We start from the raw sequence: 21,692 nt of genomic DNA on the forward strand, positions 1-21,692 counted from the left end.
GTGTAAGATATGCCTCAGTTGCTCCAGTTCAGGATTATATTCAGTGATGTGAAAGCTCCTTTGCAACTGTTTTTGTGGGGATAGTGCATGCCTGTGAAGGCCTTTGTGAGACTGTCACCATACTGCCAGTTCAAGCAGAAGGAAAAAAGTGTGTGTGGGGGGAGGGATTCATGCAGGTTCGAGAGAGAGAGAGAGAGAGAGAGAGAGAGAGAGAGAGAGAGAGAGAGAGAGTGCTATCTCTTTAAAGGATTCATCCAAAAGTTATTCTTTTTTGTCTACCTTTCAGCGAGTCAGTGCTTCTACTATTTAGTGAATTCTCCTTTATGCCCAAATTATTTACTGTGTATGGTCTCTGTCATTTATGATATCATAACTGAAGTTTCCCTCTGAAGAATTGTTGTTTATGATTTGTTGTACTTTCACAGTAGGATATCCCATTGCCATACTGGAATTTGCTTTCATCTCGTAGCTTCTGTAACTTGTTTTGGGGATATTCTGTCTCTTCCATAGAATTTGAGCACATAGGTATATTTGAGTGAATGATTTCCATAGAATGTATTTTGTATTTTTTTGCCAAGTCTCTCTGTTTTTTCAGGAATGCCTTCACTATGTGTTATATTGTTTTTAATTTTCTTGTTCACAATGAAGTCTGCATTTAAATTTCCTGTATGCATTGTTCCTCTGTAGTAAAACATATGTCTTCATTTTAATTCTGTTTGGTCTGCATTTTCTGTGATTCTTCTGATAACCCCATTTGAAATCATTTCATTTCTCTTCCAACTTCACTAGCTTTGTGCGGTCCATTCTATATCTATTTAGCAACTTTGTGTAGCAAAGTGAGTGTGTAGAAGTAGCTGAGCATGCCTTGGGGCCTAAAACCATGTTTTTTCATGTAGGCTTTAATATCAACAATCCAGGAAGTCACATGTGTCAGTAAGACCTCCCACAATCATACCCATGATACATTTCCCTAACAGTGACCAAATACTTTAATAAGGCATATCAACAGTGCTAAACCTTGACTGAGCTGTGCTCACTGAAGTTACAGCCCAAGCTCAAATGCTTCTGAATTCAGAACCTTGGATCAACACAATCAGATAACATGCGACAGATCACACAGTCTCCTGTCAGTACCTTTATTTGGCAGTCAGGTATTCAGTTAGCTCTAGAAGAAGTTGGCATTGGCTAGTTTATTACCAGCTAGTGATAGCCTGATTCATCTCTGTTCAGCAAAGTGCCTGTGGAAGTTGACACTTTGACTGTGCTTCAGTACTAACACATCAAGGGGGGCACATTTATGTGAGTCATGGCAAATTTATTTCCAAAGAGTGCTGTACTAATAGAAAATAACAACTATATTGAATATTTACTTACCCTCACTTTGTCTATAATAATACTGAGCAAGGTGGCGCGGTGGTTAGCACACTCGTCTTTAAATCAGGAGGTCAGTGGTTCAAATCCACATCTGGTTGTCCAGATTTAGGTTTGCCATGATTTCCCTAAATTGCTCCAGGCAAGTGCCAAGGTGATTCCTTTGAAAGGATTTTTTTTTACCATCCTTGAAACAGTTTGAGCATGTACCATCTCTAACGATCTCATTGTCAACATGGTGTTAAACTCTAATCATCCTCATTTGTTGTTTTGTTTAATATTCTGTCAAGACAAAAACAAGGGACAGATGTACTATAACAAAAACAAGGGACAGATACACTGTAGTGTGATAGTCCTTACAGCTGATTGTAGTGATTAAGACACTGCACAGGAAGGACTGGCATTCAGGACAATTGGAGTTCAGTTTCCATCTGGCCAGCCAGTTTTATGTTTTCCTTGGTTTCACATAAGGCAAATGCTGGGATGTTTGTTCCAAAAATTCATAATAAGTTCAGGAAAAACCACTTGTGTGAACCAGAGCTCATGTTGTTCACACATTATTTGTTGCAAGTAGTAGATGCAGATGAAAAGGGAGAATACATCTAACCTAGATTTCCAAAGTGTCTGACACCCTACCACATTGTCGAGTAACTGGCAACATAAAATTGCCCGAAATATTTTTGGAGCTATGTGATTGTCTCAAAGAATTTTTTGACTAGTGAAACCTAAGATACTATTTTCAGTGGTGAATGTTCAACAGAATCAAAAGTAACTTCAGATGTGCCCCAAAATAGCATAATAAGGTCACTAATGGTGTTAATAGAAATAAACTTTTTATCACATGGGGTCAGCAGTACCATCAAACTGTGCTTAACACTTTAAGTACTGGTCAGTGTGCATAGATTTCCTGTACATTGACTGACCGAGCCATCCTCCTGCCTGCCATTGAAATAAAACATTCATTTGACAGTAAATTTAATGTTGGGATGGACACCGTTCATGTGGTTGATGAACTGCTGCTGTGCATTTTCACCATGAGGCCATATCAAGAAGGTGGCACCAACATATCAAAGGAAACAAGATGGTTGCAACCTTGCAGAATTCAGAGCTTGCTCCTCAAACTGCTCCATGAAAAAGATTGCGATCACCGTAGACAGTGGGGATTCCATGGCTGTGCCATATGTCATCTCATAATAGTCATTAAGGTACATGAAGTACATTGTCATTAAGGCATGGTGGGACAGCTTTATGATCTCAGGTGAAAACTGTTGCACCAAAATGTCCAACATTAATTTTATGGAAAGGGATGGCAAGCATCTGTCCCAGTTTGGTCATTTGGTGTACAGGAAATCTATGCTCACTGAAGGGTACTTAAACACCAACAGATTTCACCAACCTGTACACAAGAAAGCAGCACTGAACACATTAGTACACAGGGCAAATATTATATCTGGCGATGTCCATTTAGAGTGTGAATTTCAACATTTGAAGCCCGTGTTGAGAGAAAATGATTATAGTAAGGAAGAAACTGCTAAAGCTTTCAAGTGCCACCGACCAAAGGCACCTCATGAATCAGTGGAAGAGGCCAAGGCAGCTGCATTCCTTCCACACTGTGGAACAACTAGTAGCAAGATAAGGTCATGCTGAATAAACATGGACCGAGACCACTGTTCCAGCCCACCTCCAAGATAAGAGATACGTTACACCTCGTTAAAGGCAACATGGGTCTTAGAGTTCCTGTTGTGTATGGCGTCCCCTGTGAATACTGTAGTATGTACATAGGCCAAACCATTCACACTGTTGCCGAGCATTGTGCAGAGCATTCACGGCACATCAAACAAAGGTAACTTGAAAAGTTGGCCGTGGTGAAACATTGCCTAGAAACTGCACATAAAAACAAATTTGAAAGAATGAGTATTTTGGTTACAACATCAGTAGAGCATGGGGACAGGCTTTGGGCATTGAGCGAAAGCAAAGATGTAGACTAGTGCTAGTAGAGATTCAGGAGCGGCAGTTTCAAACATGACACTGGCCGCTCGCACCATGTGGAATCACTTGGTCCCACAGCGGGACATAGCTGCTAGGAGCTATCCAACTTTCCTTCTGTATAGGCACCACTCTAGTCCTCTCCGGAAGGCTCTAGATGCTGCCGTTACATCTATATAAGAAAAACACTGTGCCAGCCCCAGCAGTCAGTGATTTCAACTCCTGATGATGATGACGGAGACAGCTGTCGTACACTCAAGTGTTTTATTTGAAATGACATGACATGTAAACTGAGAAGATTTTATTGAACCTTGCCACCATGTAAGACTGCAAGGACACAAGTACCTTACCTGATGCGTCATTTTGTTTTGTGATAAGACGAGAAAAATATATTGTATTGGTAATAATCAGCTTTCTGGACAGAATATTAGTCCCCACCCCTTAAAAAGAGTACATTGGTTACTTTGGGGTGTTATAGGTGGTGTAGAACTAATACAAGATGGTCATGTGACATCCTGCTCCCCCTTCCCCATCTCTTACATAACTTGTGGCAGTGAAGTGATGAGCATATGCAGGTCAGTTGTATGGAATCATCACAGTAAGATGGATCAATTTGGAGGTGTGACAGAATATCAGAAAGGAGTTATTGTGTTTGGATGCATTCGTGAACACACCATGAATGAAAATGACTGATTTATTGTGGTGCGTTAGTGTGGACTTTCCCGTGTGTGTACATGCAATGGTGCACTACTCACAGACGCATAACATGGCATAACAACAGTGTTCATAAAAGTGTTCTGACTGACAGGGTACAGAGAAGAATGTCATGCCTTGTCAATAACAAACAGTTTCAGAGCTGGCAGGAATTGCAGCTGCCAGTGTATGCAGGTCCACCTCAGCTGGTTTCTAAGAGTTCACTGCAGAGGGAACTTCATGCGATTGACATTTGGAATAAGGTGCCTCGCAAAAGGACATTGCTCACAGCACCACATAAAGCTACACATCCTCATTGGGCCAAATAAAAAAGAAACTTAACAGTATCTGACAGGCGACATATGGCATGGTCTGATGAGCCACAATTTTGCCTCTTTCCATATGCAGTGAGGCATGAAGTAGTACTATGGTCCAATGATGTGTTTAACCCATGGTGTGTATGTGCAGCATGCAGTTCAGGCCAGAAGTGGTTATATGATGTTTTGGGGTTTTGTTTCATATCACGACTCTGGCCCACTCATTTAGGCTACCATCAGCATGAACCAGGACATTTATTTGCGTATTATAGGTGACCAAGTGTTGCACTTTCTGTGACATCTTCATGATGTGTTTGCTGTGAACACTCATGTCTCCAAGATGATAACATTAATGCTCACAAGGATGCATGCATATGTTCCTGGTTTGACAAACATTCAGGCACTCTGTGACAATTTTGACTGGCCTGTTAAATAACCCAATCTTTATCCCACAGAAAATGTCTGTGACTATTTGGAACAGTGGGTGCAGTGTACCAATCAGTGTCCCCATAATTTGGTAGCTCTGCAAGTTCTAATAATCAGTGAGCGGCTTCAGCTGGATATGCTACACACAAAAAAAACTATTGTGCTCTCTTCCTTGCCGAATTGTGGCCATTATCAAGACTGAAGCTGGTGTTTCGTGCTATTAATGTGCTGCCTCCTATGGCTGACTATTTTTTTCATGGTGTGCTCATCGTGAATATCTATAGGAAACATGGTTGTTCTGGTTCTAGCTTATAAGAAAAAAGTGAATGATGGATTGTTATGGGTCAACAGAAAGTTGCATTCCTGTAAGGGATGATACATATGGAGTCCTCTGTCTGCCCCACAATCAAATCCCAGCAGAACTACATCAGTGTAGTCTAAGGAACTCTGGACGTATGTACAACCATTTTCCTGTATCAAAAGCACCCGTTCATGCAAAAGCTGAAAAGATGATGTAGAGAAAAGTATTACTGATGGAAAATACACAAATTGCTTTAAAGCAACTTTAAAATCTATAAATAATAAACTGAAAAACAACCAATCCATAGTTGTAAAGTCAGACAAAAGTAATACATTAGTTGTGATGAAAGAAAAAGAATACATAGACAAAACAAATGAATTTTTTGCTGCTAATAACATTTATCACATTGAAAAAGACCCAACCAAACAATTCCAAAGTAAAATTAAGGAACAATTAAAGAACACACATTTCCTGTTAACAGAAACTGAAAAGAAATACCTTACATGTATGAATCCAAAAGCACCACGACTAAGAGCACAGCCAAAAATACACAAAAATGGATACCGATACGTCCTGTAGTCAACTCTATAAACAGCCCAGCATACAAACTGTCTCAAAAACTGAATAACATACTGGTGAAAAATTATACATATGAAACAACATATGCCATAAAAAACAGCATGATTCTAGCCAAAGAACTAAAAACCAGAAAGCTCCCCCAAGATGTACAGTTTATATCACTTGACATCACCAACCTTTATTCAAACATACCCATACAAGAAGCTCTAACAGTAATACAAAAGAACCTTATGCAACACAAGAAACTTTCATACACAGAGATTGTCGAATTTATGGAACTCCTTCAGCTAACCCTAAGTTACAATTACTTTACCTTTAATGACAACATTTATAAGCAACCAGATGGCCTAGCAATGGGATCATGTATATCCGGTACCATAGCTGACATATACATAAATCACTTAGAACAAAAATTATTTGACAGCCAAGAACCCTGCCTAAGGAAAATAGAATTTTATAGGAGATATGTAGATGACACACTACTGTTAGTGAAAGGAGATACCAAAGACATCACAGACATTCTTAATCATTTCAATAATCTAAATGAGAAAATCAAATTTACAGTGGAACATGAGCAAAATAAAAGTATCAACTTTCTGGACCTAAATATTACAAGACACAACAACATATGCACATTCAAAATTTATAGGAAAAACACAATGACTGACACCACAATCCCTGCAACCTCATGTCACCCAAATATTCATAAACAGGCAGCTTACAGGTCAATGCTGCATAGGGCAACAAAAATACCATTGAACCAAGAAAATATGCAACAAGAAATAAACACAGTGAAGAAGATTGCAGTTGCCAATGGTTACAATGCTTCCATGGTTGACACAATCTTAGACAAAATGAAGAGAAACCCAGGTAAAAACTGCACCACAGAAGAAAAAGAGAAAAACAAATATATATCTAGCATTCCATACATAGGCAATGTATCACAGAAGATTGCAAATATTTTCAAAAATCACAGAGTAAAAATTGGGTTTTCTACATCCAATAAACTACACCAAAAACTAATACATAATATAAAGTGTAATCATGATCCATATTCAGACTCTGGAATATACAAGGTAACATGCCAGGAATGCTCCAAGTTCTACATAGGACAAACAGGCCGAAATATCAACACCAGGTACACAGAGCACATTAGAGCATACACCCACAACAAACACGCTACATCAGCAATAGCAACACACATACATAATACAGGACACCCATTTGGAAAAATAGAGCAAAATGTCAAAGTTCTCCACCGACTAGATAAAGGACATAAAATGGATTTGCTTGAAGAACTGGAGATATATTCACATTACAGAAAATATGAAGATAAAATATTAAATGAAAAACTTGAAAGTGAATCAGTGAATTTCTTCAGATGTTTCGATAATATACTTAAATAAAAATAGTAAAACATAGAAATAAGCACAATTGTAAAATCAGTATAAGTAATTCATGAGCCAAATTGTAAAGATAAATTAACCTCTGTACAAAAGCATATCATAATCTGTGGAAGACCTATAATGTTATCTCTGTGAACTACCTATAAGAAGATCTTTGTAACTGTTTTGTTTACATAAGATATTTTCGATGTGTAAAATGTACAAGTTGTGTGTGATGTTAAGTGTGTGTGACTCTCTACACAAATGGACCAATAGAAAATTGTAAGTACAAATTGTTCTCAAACTTTAGCCACTAACCTCACAGAAAATATTGATACCCAACTAAAAATCGCGTTTCTTATGTATTACAGTAAAAGTCAACAAAATGAAGCAGACTCACACACACTGACAACATCAAAAGAAATGGCTTAACACACATCATAAAAACGCACTTGAAAATGGGAATTATTTCTCGAAACGCGTCGTGCAAATAGTAAAATAAAGAAAATCGTGACTGGTAGCAGAAGATTTATTTATTTATAAACAAACCTATAGAATACCTTCCATTCAAAAAGTTCTGAGACTGATTGTATTCCTAGTGTAGAAGCACTGCCAGCACTGTACCTTTGGCAGCAGTTTGAACTACTAATAACTGTAAATTACAGATGTGCTTTCTTTCAAAACTGCTTGTTGTGTAGAAAGACAGTGATCAAATTGAAATATGGTCTACCGTACAGATCAGTTCAGTTTAACCACTACGAAACGCAACATAGTAGCTTGTTGTGTAGAAATGGAGAAAATTATAAGAGACGGAGCATTTCTCTAAATAGAAGCTGCTTTCATTTTCTGTCTGTTCATTTGCTAGGAAAGAAAAAGAAGAAGAAGAAAAATAGATTTTGCTGTGTATAGAACAAGAACTAGTTAATTGAGCAAGAACATTTGTATAGGTAGCCTAGCTGCAGCATGTCCCTGTTCACCATTTGTAAATTTTTTGAAAGATGCTTATAGGACAATGTACCAAAGTCAGTTGACACAACCCCTCACCCATCTTCAGTGCATAGAAATTCACAATTGTAGTATGTCCTATGATGAATAGATTGTATGACTTGTCACAGTAACTGTCATACGTTCTAACTGAAGATAAAGGAAGACACTTTATTAACTTTCACAAATTCTTCCATCTGTAGAATGGTGGGTAGTTCTTGTAGTTGTAAGACTTGCCATCAAGAAGTATTACATCTTACAAAATTGGCCACAAGTGTCGCCTTAGTGATGGTATCAGTCAAAACTGAGGAATGATCATTCTGCAGTTGTATAGATAAGAGGGAATACTACAGATTTCTTTGAAAGTTGGAACTCACACTGCCAAGATGAAAATTTCATAAGCCTGATAGACTAACAAATTGAGAAATTGCATCTACATACATACTCTGCAAGTCACTGTAGAGTGCTAGCAGAGTGGTACCTTGTACCACTAATAGCTGTTCCCTTTTCAGTTCCACCCTTAAATCAAATGTGGGGAATATAACTGTCTATGTGCCTCTGTACTAGCTCTAGTTTTGTATTTGCAGTCTTTATGTGAGATGTACATTGGCAGCAGTAGAATCGTTCTGCAGTCAGCTGCAAATACTGGGTCTCTAAATTTTGCCAATAGTGTGTCATGAAAGGAAGGGAGTCCCATATGAACTCACAAAGTATCTCCATAATACATGGAAGTCTAGGAATGTGAAATCTGCTTGTTGCCCTTCATTTGTAGTTCACAGAATATAATGTGAGAAAATGGTATGCTGAATTTCAGACAGGTGATGCTTTTTAAATCCATGCTGATTTGTGGACAGAAGCTTTTTTCTCGCAAGGAAATTTATTGTATTCAAGCTTAGAATATGCACAAGAGTTCTGCAGCAAACCAATGTTAAGGACATAGGTCCAGCATTTGCTATTGTGGCTCTGTGACTATGTCAATAAATTACATAATCAGAAAACAGAGCCGATGGGGTGACTAGGAGCTCTAAGGACTGTCAGTGCATCCGAGGTAGGCTCCCTTAACTGAAGAAAAAGGAAGGAAGATTAGAATTTAGTGGCTGAATTGAATGAGGACAGGGAAAGAAATGAGCTCTGTATTTTTCAAAGGAACTACCCTTCAGTTGATTTAGAGAACCCACAGATCACCTACATCAACACTGCCTGAGGATGATTTCTATCTTCATACTCCCAAATTGCATGTTCATTATTAGACCTACTCTTTTATTGCCCCTATTTAATTTTGTAATGATGAGCTTGTACTCACCTGACCAGAAATATTATTCTTCCTGGCATTGCATTTCACTAGGCCTAATTCTCATTATATCTAACTTCAGTCTATCCATTTCTCTTATCAGATTCACAGAATAGAACTGCGTGTCTTTAGGAAATGTAACAGTTCTACTTACCTCTTACTTACAAGCATATCACAGTACCATCATAGCAGGTCTATGTCTGCTAATGTTACTAGTCCATATCAGCTAGTCATTCAGACTTTTGCACTTAAGACTACTGAAAAGGCTGCTGCACATCTTCAGGAACAAAACGATAGTCTGCTCTCTCCACAAATACCCATCTGATATGGTTATTTGTTTGGTATGGGTATCTGGATCATTGAGGCATGCAAACCACTCTGCAGCTGGAAGTCTCACAGTTTGCGAGGGAGTAGAAGAGTATATGTCATTATTAGGCTTGAAAGGTACTCCATATTTTAACTTTCTTCAGCTCAGCTTCCACTTACGTGAGCTAATTGAACATTTTGTGGTAACAAATGTTTGTTTAAGACACAAAGCAATATGTGATGTAATTTTCACAGTTACAGAAAAACCATGAAATTAAAAACTTCATACAAATTAGTCTTGGTTGATTTGTTAATGATAAAGTTTTCTTTGAATCTTCTCTCAACAACACAAAAGTTTCCCTTGTTTTCATGAAAATTAGTCCCTATAATGAGAACATCCCAAAATATTTCTGTTGCTTTGTACAGTTTGATCAGCTTTAACATTTCATCTATGGACTAAATTTTCATAGGTATTGTTGCTAGAAAGGGATTTAAATGTGAGAGCTGCTCACAATGCAAACGGTGTGCGAGTTATTTGAGCTACTTTCTGAGAGTGGATTTGTTTCCTGTCTACTCAAGAGTCAGTTGTTCTTACTCTTGTGCAGGTACCAGATATACCTCTCATGCCTCTGAATCTTAGCTCTGTGTACGCTTGTAAGGTGCATGCTAGAAGGCCTCACAAGAGCTACTCACTGACATTTACTCCGTAACTGATACACAGCTTAATTTGCTTGTTCAAGTCCATTGGCTCTATAATTCTGTAATATGGAATTTAATATGTGCAATATTTACGTGTGCCAGACTGAAGCACTATCATAGCTTCTCTCCCTTACTGATATGCCAGTGATAGCAGCTGCATCCAGAAAGATTTTCACATGAGAGTTTTTGATGTGCTCTCTGTGGTGTCACCGTCAGACACCACACTTGCTAGGTGGTAGCCTTTAAATCGGTCGCGGTCCGTTAGTATACGTCGGACCCGCGTGTCGCCACTGTCAGTGATTGCAGACCGAGCGCCGCCACACGGCAGGTCTAGAGAGACGTCCTAGCACTCGCCCCAGTTGTACAGCCGACTTTGCTAGCGATGGTTCACTGACAAATTACGCTCTCATTTCCCGAGACGATAGTTAGCATAGCATTCAGCTACGTCGTTTGCTACGACCTAGCAAGGCGCCATTATCATTTGCTATTTATCTTGTGATACATGTACCGTCAGACCGATGTTCACCAATTATGGATTAAAGTATTCCCACAGCTATGTACGTTCTTTGCTACTATAACTTCCTTTACCTGTTCCAGACCTCACGCCAGCCTGCGTGAGCTTAAACGCGTGCCTTTCGGCTACCCGTCATTGTGGATTGGCTGTCTTGCCAGTCCACAACACTCTCTTCCTCTGAACATCTCATTTTGTAGAGCTGTTTTTTCCTACCATTTTCACAGCAGCAACCCGTCTCTGACCAATTTGTCACATTGTAATGACTATTTCTGGTCCCTGGTGTTGTCATGTGATCATTGTTTTGGCTGTTAAATGGGCTGTATCGTTGTGCAGTCTGCCATGGAAGATATCTACAATAAACCAAGTGATTACAATGCAGTGCACTCTGTGGAGGCATGCACAAACTATGTGAACACTAATGTGCCAGGTGTTCAAAAAGATATGATTCAGAAGTGTCAGTTTTTTGAAGCTACATAATACGGAAAAGTCGCAGAACTTTCTCTCTATTAACTCCATGGACCGTGAAATTTCAACAGGAAATGGCAAATTTAGTAAACTTCTGATGCAGGATACACTGTAAGGAACAGTAAAGCACATCATCTGTCACCATAAGTAAAAAGACTTGTGGCTTTGCATGAGACTGACCATTTGTGATCTTGAGTCATACACAAATAATTCCATGACTACCACACAAAGGAAGAAATGTTACGATGAAGTAGATGTATTAAGTAACCAGGCTAACAAATTATCCCATACAACACAGTAATCAATCAAATTGTTTTTTCACAAAGATGTAAACCAAAAATTATGTTCATGATGTGGAAACAAAGTTGCAGAATGGGTAAGATTGTAATTCTACATTTTCCTTTGGTTTGTTTCCCTCAAAATTTACAGCAGAGGTTCAGTCTGGTCATTGTTCTATAGTGTCCCCCCCCCCCCCCCCCCCTTCGTTTGGTTTCAAAATTTTAGATGCAATTAAAATGACAGTGTGATGTCTATACCAGCTGCTGTAGAAAGTTGAATGCAATTACTATGAAGCTCCTCATCTTTTTTGAACCCTCCTGGAGTTGTCCCACTTTTGGCAATTTTTCCGTTACCTTAAACCTCAGAGAGATTTGCTAAGTAGATCATCACGTTATTAGTCTTTTCTCTGTTGAGCATAGGTCAAACAATGTAGCTGGTTTATGGTATTGGCCTTTAGTAGACACAGTGTTGTATTTTGATTTCAGTGAGTGGCACTATTAAAGGTCTCGTCTACTATAAAGTGAACTGAAACATCACTAAGCTTGATGGGATGCTCTTGCCTTCCTAAAACTGAAGAAATCGCACATACTCCCTGTTATTTCAAGATATACTCTTCAGTGCCTGCTCTGGATAAAAGTGTGGCTTGACGTTTGACATGTACACAAAGTATTGCCAAAATGGGTTATGTTATGTAATGCAGATAGTCATAAGCTCTACAGGAAATTGTTCTTTGCAGCTTTCAACTACGATTCTGACTCTTTGAGTGTAGTACCAGCAGTACATAGTTCAATAACTGACAGTGATTTGCTGTGACTATTGGGTGGAAGGTAGTGTATATACATGAAAGAGAGGATTTAAAACACCCTCATGTAAACCATTACTTGAGTTCCGTTTTATTAAGTGAGAGAGACTAACAAGGCTCTGAAAACATTCAAAGAAAGGCAGTTTACTTGTGACTGGTTGCTTCAGTAAAAAGGTTGAAGAAACTGCAATGGGAAAGGGATGAGACACTGAAAGCAAATTATTTTCATTAGAACTGCTCTTCAGATTTTCAGAGTCTGCACCATCAGAAGCTTTAAAGTATGTATTGTTAACTGGGCCCTATCTAGATATGGTAGATGAACCAGAATGATAAGAAACTTCCTGGCAAATTAAAACTGTGTGCCAGAATGAGACTCGAACTCGGGACCTTTGCCTTTTGCAGCTAAGCGCTTTACCAGTGCTGCTATCCAAGCATGACTCATGACCCATGACCCATCCTCACAGCTCTACTTTTGCCAGGAAAGCGTCTGTGAAGTTTGGAAGGCAGTAGATGAGGTACTGGTGGAAGTAAAGCTGTAAGGACAGGTCGTGAGTCATGCTTGGGTGCTCAGTTGCTGGAGCATTTGCCCGCAAAAGACAAAGATCTCGAGTTCGAATATTGGTCCGGCACACAGTTTTAATCTGCCAGGAAGTTTCACATCAGCACACACTTTGCTGCAGAGTGAAACTTTCATTCCAGAATGATAAGACTGGAGTGATTAGAGTAGGGTATATAATGAAGTTGTGGTATCATGATTTTTCTTTTGCAGAACTTGTGAGTATGCTAAGCTCTATTGATGATGTAGGTTCTGTTGATGAATTTGTCCAGACAGAGGTTGCCATACTAATTTGTAATGAGACCCAAGCTGTGTGTAATACAGTGGTCTCTGTGAAGCTAGAATTTCAAAAATTTGTAAAAAGTTCTTCATGTGCTGTGTAGTTCCTTTCTTGTTGCTTATCCCATTAGAATTGACTGTGTATCTCTGCAAATTGACAAAGTGACCAAATAAACCTGTCAAAAACTGCACAGCTCCTCACTTTATTTTGTGTGTGTGTGTGTGTGGGGGGGGGGGGGGGGGGTGTCTTTCCCAGAGAAAGTTCCAGAACACACCCTTGTATCACAATATGCCATTTGCTGTTTTGCTTTATTAATAAGAAGCATATGGTTCCATTTTACATTGTTCCGAACAGTCAAACTATATTCTCTTACTAAATTAGTTTCATCAGTGAAAAGTTTAATTCAGCTGTTGATACGATTAGTTATCAAGAATGAAGTGGAACTATTTTTGTTGGTTATCTGGTAGTAAATAGCTTAAATGCATCCATATATAAATTTCATGTGTAACAGTGACAGTATATTTCTGATCATGATGATTATTATGGTTGAGATTTTTAGAACATGTACCTAATTAGCATGAGATTTGATGAACTGGCATGAAATTAATGTTTTCCTACATGTAGGTACTTCAGATGCGATCGGTGGACAATCTTTCATTAGTTGCGGAAGTAACTAAGGACATAACTTTCAGCACGGCTGATAAGGTATGGGCATTTTCATATTTGTTAATCATATATAGGTGTTTAATTTTTTTTTATATTTTCTGTGAAAATACAAGAATTTTTTATGTGGGTGTATATAGTGCTGTATTATCAGTTAGTTAGTTAGTTAGTTAGTTAGTTACTTAATTAGTTAGTTAGTTTCATGTTCCATGGGCCATTTTGCATGATAAATTTTAATGATGTGGAACTAGTCATTTTCAGTTAGAAGTCTATTGAAGTTTCAACTCAGTGGTGCACTTTCTTATCCACATTGATGGCGTCAGCAACTGTGGCAGCTGGTCTTTCATTGAGTGATTTCAACAACCACCGGATTAGTTGCATATCTGTCTTCAACATAGGCTGAAACTAATTTTAAACTCATTGATGTATTAGATTGATGCATAAGTTCATAGTGTTTTGCCCATTGGTATTTCGGCTGCTATGGGTTTATTTATCTATGTCATTTTTTATACGTAGTTCACTGTTGCTATTTGAGTGCACATACTCTCATTTTGAGATAGTGAGTGGAGATGTGGACACTAGAAAATGGAGTGCCAAATGGAGAAATGGCAGTATTTCCAACATATTCTTGTGTTTGAGTTGGAAGTCTATTGACAGCAGCAGAGGCAACCAGAAGTATTTGTGCCATGTATGGGGATAATGCCATTGGACAGAGCATGACAAGAAAATGGATTTTTCGTTTTAAGGAGGATTGTTTTTACATTAGTGACTCTCCATGTTCAGGAAGACCTTTGGAATTCGACAAAGGTTATTTAAACACATTGATCCACAATGAGACATGTCAATGTACTCATGAACTGGAAAATGTGATGAAATGTGATCATTCCACCATTATGCAACATTTGCATGCTATGGGGAAGGTTCCAACATTGGGTGTATGGGTACCATATGCTCTAAGCCAAAATCACAAAAATCAGCTGGTGACCATATCTGCATCTCTGCTTGCCCGTCATCAATTGGCTTGTGAACAACACCAACCACTCCTATCCTGTATTGTTACTGGTGACAAGAAATGGGGTCTTTAAGCTAACATGAGTGGAAAAAAAGGAATGTTTGAGCCCAAACAAAGCAGCAACTTCCTGTACGGAGACCTGTGCACATCCACGAAAGGTAATGTTATGCATCTGGTGCAGCGACAGTTTAGTGTACTATGAATTGCTTTCGTGGGGTGTAACCATCACTTCTGACATTTACTGTCAACAGCTGAGATGTCTTGCAGAAACAATCCAAGAACGACGACCAGGAAGACTTCCTAAAGTGATGATAGTCCACGATAACACCCACCCGCATTCTGCTAGACTGACAAAAAATACTATACAGTAGTTGGGTTGGGAAGTCATTCCATATTCACTTGATCTTGCGCACTCAGATTGTCACCTTTTCTGCTCACTGTCAAACAACCTTCAAGGGACTTCCTTCCCAGATGAAAATCCACTCCGAACATGACTGAACTAGTTCTTTGCCTTAAAACTATGTGATTTCTACAGTCGTGGAATTGAAAAGTTACCCCAGCTTTGGGAGACTGTTATAAATAGCAAAGGAGAATATATTATTGATGACTAAAGTCTCTGTTATGTCTATCTGTTGTTTTGATTGAATTATGGAAAATCTCTACAAACTTAGACACTAACCTAATATAAGGAGTACCTATGCTAGTGAGTATTCTGAAACCCAGGTTTTATAATATTTCAGGCGAGTCTCTTTAATACTACGGTAATATACACCGAGTTGTCTAACCAGAAATGTATCTTTAGATGCTTATTGAATTTTTCTCCAACGGTTTTATGGAACATTCACTGCATGAATGGTTTCAAAATCCATTGCAGTCAGCTCTAAGTGATCTGTGACGTATTTGGACAAGATTTTAATCAGCCTCTTTAACTATTGCAAGTGCTATACAAAATAATTGATAAATAACTAGCAGAAAAAATAGTTTTCAATATTCTAGACGCACCTCATACATAGCAAGTACATCCTATATTATAATCATTACTATTCTGGTGCTTACAAGGACACACAAAAATTTGCAAAAAGGAATAGAAAGTTAGCAGAAGACAAAGCCAACTTAGGCAATCATTCACAAATGCTTTACCCTTGCACACAGTCATAATGAGAACAAGAACCAGGTTCAGCAGAAGTTGCAGGAAGTGAGTTTTTGTGATAGTGACGTGGATTTCAGTAAACTTGGCCAATGTCGATTGAGGAGGGTGAACATAGATGTTAACATGCATTCAGTTTAACAAACCATGTTGGATGTTTGATAGGTCAGGAGTGCACATGCAGTTTCTTAGACTAGACGGTAGTTTGAGGACTTCCGGAGAATGCTCACCAGTCAATTTGCAAAGAGTGAAATCACACTACTTACAGCGTAAAAACACTTCAGCTGTCAAAATTGTAACAGTAAATTGTTGAAGTATTTGTAACAAAGTTCCTAGATTTACTACCCTCCATGAAAGTTGTCATACTCAGCTACTCTTGGAACTGAGATCTACCCGAAGTAGAAAGCTCCAAAATATTTAATGAGGTATGGATTGCTTATTAAAAGGACAGGTTTGATACCATAGGAGTGGAAATGTTTGTTGCTGTCAACAGAAATATTGCTTCTATCGAGGCTGAAATTGGGCATGACAATGAAATTATCTGGATGCAAGTAGTAGGTGTAGGTGAACTAAAATTAATTGTTGAATGATTTTACTAGCCATTTCTGCTATAAATGTTTTAGAATCATTCAAAGAAAGTGTATGCTTACTAGCACATAAATACACAGATATAGTTGGTTGCTTAATCTATTGAGTATAGACTGGGACATCCATGCATTCATTGCTAGTGATATGGACAGACAGTTTTGTGAAGTACTTATGAATAAGTTATCTGAAAACTGTCTTGAACAGCTAGTTATACAACCCACATGCAATGTAAATATTTTAGACCTTGTAGCTGCAAACAGGCCTGACACCTTATCAGTAGTCTCATTATAGAGACAGTAATTGGTATTCATAACAATGACGGCTACTAAAGTTAATAAATCCATCAAAGAAGGCTAGCTGAGCACTTATGCTAGAAAGAACAGATAAGTAGTCGTTTGCATCCCACATGGACAATGGACATTGTTTAATTCCATTATGAAGGATGCAAAGGAACTATGGCCAAAGTTTAAAATGATTGTAAATCACACAATGGATGAGAATGTGCCAGGTAAATGGGTAAGGACAGAAAAGACACACCATGATTTAACAATAGAATTCAGAAAGTGCTGAGGAAGCAGAGATTGTTGCATTCTTGGTTCAAAAAAGAATGTACAAATCAAGTCAGGTAAAAATGAGTAGAAATTTGTGCATCTGTTAGAAGATTGATGCATGAAGCATACAACTTCCATTGTCATACCTTAACGAAAGATCTTGCCAAGAAGCTGAGGAAATTTCACACGTAAGGAATCATTCATGCAGGAGGATTATACAAACTTACCATCGTTTGACCGTTGCACAAACTTCTGTAAGGAGGACATACTAGTAGCTGTCCTTGGCAAAGGGAAGCAACTGAGATAGTTTAACCCTTTGTTTCCTGACATAAGAAAAAATTTACTTTTTAACATTTTCTTTGCAGAATTTATGCTATTGTGGCCTCAAATGATGGTAGGATTTTTTGTAAAATTTTATCTTATTTTTCACAACTTTTTTCTCTCCTGGTACTCAGAAGTACCGTCAGACTCCGTGGACAGAATCACAATATGCGCAGAAAAATGATCCAATTTTTATAACTAGTACTTTACTCCACATAAACATTAAATATTTTTATATTAGAAAATTAATTAACAGAAATATGATATTTCTGAATTTTTTTTTTTAAATTTTGCATAAATTTATTCTACAGCAACTTCACAATACATAGTAACTTAGCTATACATATCACATATTTCGTGTTAGTGATACTTCATGAAATTGTAGGAAACAGTTCTTTTTCTCATTGGAGCACAAATACACTTTACATGTACTACATTGTGAATGTGGTCTCGACTGAATTTTATTTTTCGCACACATTTCGCATCGTCCTCTTTTACAACTGAACACTGCAAAATGGTTTTCTCGGTTGCCAAGATGTACATTCTTTGGAACAGAAAAGTTATCCTTCCTTCTCTTTGGGGGAGTTATTTCATCTTTACCAGAGTTTCTCTTTTTGAGATTTGGCACTTGCTGTTCATTCATTAGCCCTAGTGCTACAGCACTCCTGAATTCCAGCAGTGGCAGTGCCCCATGTAGATCACTGAAAATGACGTAAGCATTGACAAAAGCAATTTCTATTGCTCCCCAGAAGAGACGGTGCCACCATTTCTTTGATCGCCTGTTAAGACCATAAGTTGAACGTAATCTGTCTGCATGATCCACACCACCCATGTGTTTATTGTAATCACATACAATAACCGGTCGTGGTATAGTCATACTAGTTCCATCTTTCTGTTTTCTTGTCACTACGCTCTGTTCAGTGCCATGGAAGTTTGACGCAAAATACACTAGTTTATTTTCCCTCCATTGAAATACTGTTAGGTCTAAAGATGACTCTCTCTGATTTGATTCCCCACGGTTTAGACATTTTTCTTTAGGTAAATTCCCTGGAAAATCTTTCCTGTTTGTTCTAATTGTTTCTGTGTGAGAAAAAGTGAACAGAACAACTAGTGAGAGGTAACGCATTGGTGCTACAATAAAGTGTTCTCACAACCTGACGGTACTAATAAGTCCGCCATATATTTTCCACTTTATCTCATTCACTTGTAACGTAATGCTTCGAACTATTATAAAAAAACAAAGAAGGTAAGAACGTACAATGGAAAACTCAACGTAAGTTTCAATAAATTGCACACAAACTCAGGTAACACCATTGAAACAAGCACATACAATCTTCTGTTTACACAGCAGCGTGCAAAAAACAATTTCAAGCTCTGACCACTAGAGAGGTCTATGTATTGCACAATAACATCTATGAAACAGTAGAGCAGAGTTACTGTTACGTACCGACGGGCTCTCAGATCACGAACCTGCACCACGAGAAAATAATGAGAGTCAAAACTTACGGGTACTTTTAAGTACCGTCAGGTAACAAAGGGTTAAAACAAATAGGTAGAAGGTTCTGGATGGAACACAAGTTTAGTTTTAGAGAGTACACTGTGGCATTGGCCCCTTAGCTTGCATTTATCATGGATTGCTCACTCAGTGCAAAGTCCAAAATGACTGGAAATAAATGCAGGTAATTACTGTACATAAGAAACGTAAAAGAATGGGCCCTCATAATTACAGACCAATGTCCATAACCTTGATTTGTAGCAGATTTCATGATCATATTCTAGTTTGAATATTGTAAATTTCCATGAGAAGGAAATGCTTCTGTCTACAGATCAGCACAGATTTAGAGTGTATTGCTCATGCAAAACTCAGCTTGTACTTTTTGCACACGATGTCTGACAAAGCATGGATGAAGAGCAACAGGCAGATTCCTAGACGTGTGGAAAGCATTTTACAAGGTGCCCCACTGCAGACTGTTAACGAAGATACAGGCATACAAAATAGGTTCCCCAATATGTAAGTGGCTCAAAGACATCTTAAGTAATAGAACCGAGTATGTTGTCCTTGACTGCGAGTGTTCCTCAGGGACAAAGGGATAAGGAGTGCTCAGGGGAAGTGTGATAGAGCCACTCTTATTCTCTATATGTGTAAATGATCTGATGGATATGGTGAGCAGCAATCTGCCGCTGTTTGCTGATGATAGTGTGGTGTAGAGGAAGATATTGTTGTTGAGTGACTGGAGGAGGGTTCAAGATGACTTATACAAAAGTTCTAGTTGGTATGGTGAGTGGCAGCTTGCTGTAGCTGTAGAAAAACATAAATTAATGCAGATGAGTTGGAAAAACAATCTCGTAATGTTTGAATACAGCATTAGTAGTGTGTTGCCTGACACAGTCACATTGATTGAATATTTAAGTGTAACACTGCAGAATGACATGAAATGGAATGGTCACATAAGGACAGTAGTAGGGAAGATGGATGCTAGACTTTGGTTTATTGGGAAAATTTTAGGAAAGTGTAGCTCATCTATAAAGTGGATAGTGTATAGAACACTCATATGACCCAGTCTTCACTACTGCTCAGATATTTGTGATCCCCAACTAGTTGAATTAAGGAAGACATTGAAGATATACTGCTAGATTTATTACTAGTTGGTTCGACCGGCATGCTAGTATTACAGAGATGCTTTGTGAACTCAAATGGGAATTCCTGGAGGGAAGACGACTTTCTATCTGTGAAGCACTATTGTGAAAATTTAGAGAACCGACATTTGAAGCTAACTGCAGAATGATTCAACTGCTGCCAATGTACATTTTGGGTAAGCACCACAGATGGAAGGAAAGAGAAATTAGGGTTCCTAAGTAAGCATGCAGATGATCATCTTCCTCCCGTTCCTTTTGCGAGTGGAGCAGGAAAGGAAATGGCTAGTATTGGCACGACGTACTCTCCACCATGCACCATATGGAGGCTTGCGGAGGATGTAGATGTAGTCACAAATGTAGTAACAGCAGCAGTACCATGTAAAGTAATTGAACAGACTAATTTTGTCTCAAGTTTCTCTTTATAAATATGTGAAGAGGGCAAATGACCTGCCACTACTGATGAGTACAGGGCTGCAAAACATTAAACAAAATTAAGCAACAGTTTGATTGTTCTAGCTTACATACTTTTCCATTGTAAATACTGTTACTGATATTAACTGTGTTTATATTTTTCACTTATTCTTATAGGTGTTGTCGTCTTGTTTTTAGAAACTATATCTATAATCAAATTACTTCATTTCTATTTTTGTTGCACTTATTTAACTATTTTGTTATGGTGTTAATTACAGCCCTGTAGCTCCTTTCAAATAATTGCGCCTATCTTTTGGTTTTTATTCCTCTGTGATAATTCTGGTAGTGACATTAAACATTATACCAATTTATTTTTCTTCTGTACTCTGTGCTCCATCTTATATGTATCTCACAAATGTTATTTTAGTAATCATATCTGATCTCTTCATCTCTTACAGTTGCCCTTTTGTGTGCCATGATACGTGCTGTTCCAGAGTGTTTTTCTCTTAAATTTCTTTTGTAATTGCCTGTAAAACCATTATTTGTAAATTCAAAAACAGCTGGCCCATGTAGTTAACAGTAAACCCCTCTTGTAGCATGTACCATTTGAGACCAATGAGCAATTCCATAACACTCTTGCATTTACTAAACAAACTAGTAGTTAAATGAGCTGCTCTTCCTCAGATCTGCTCTGTCTTGGTTAAGGTCACATACACAGTACTCAGAAATTAGATGAGTGAGGGTTTTCTTCTTTGACTTCCGGAAGGCTTTTGATATACCTGGGTGCCATTATTTACTGTCTTGTAGCCCTCATGGATAAGCAGAGCAAGCTGAGTTTTACAAGACCATCATTGTTCATTTCTTCAGAGGAATACATGAGTGTAAAACATGTTCTGTGACTGTGCAACATATTGTCATATATATAGTTCTATAGTAGTGCATATCTGTGTGCATGTCTATTCATTGACTTTTCTTGAAAACTTTTTTCAATCTCTTCAAATGCTTTTTTGCTGTAGTGGTAAGTATCTCGTTGCACAATCAATTATCTCAAAATCTATTTCAGTGTTGATGCTATGCTTGAAAGGGGGAATTGTATTGCAGTCTAATGTAGTCAAACAGTTCTGAAGC

The 21,692-nt window shown here is 38.1% G+C and overlaps 1 protein-coding gene across 1 annotated transcript in view; it reads left to right on the plus strand.

Annotated features, from left to right (window-relative positions):
- LOC126470132 (tRNA (guanine(6)-N2)-methyltransferase THUMP3-like) overlaps positions 1-21,692 on the plus strand; it is a 121,153-nt gene that overhangs the window by 13,555 nt on the left and 85,906 nt on the right. The window contains exon 2 of the mRNA XM_050097748.1: positions 13,859-13,939. Coding sequence (XP_049953705.1) covers positions 13,859-13,939 — 81 coding nt within the window. The remainder of the gene's footprint in view (positions 1-13,858; positions 13,940-21,692) is intronic.

Source organism: Schistocerca serialis, chromosome 3 (assembly GCF_023864345.2).
Source record: "Schistocerca serialis cubense isolate TAMUIC-IGC-003099 chromosome 3, iqSchSeri2.2, whole genome shotgun sequence".
NCBI classification, from domain to species: Eukaryota; Metazoa; Arthropoda; class Insecta; order Orthoptera; family Acrididae; genus Schistocerca; species Schistocerca serialis.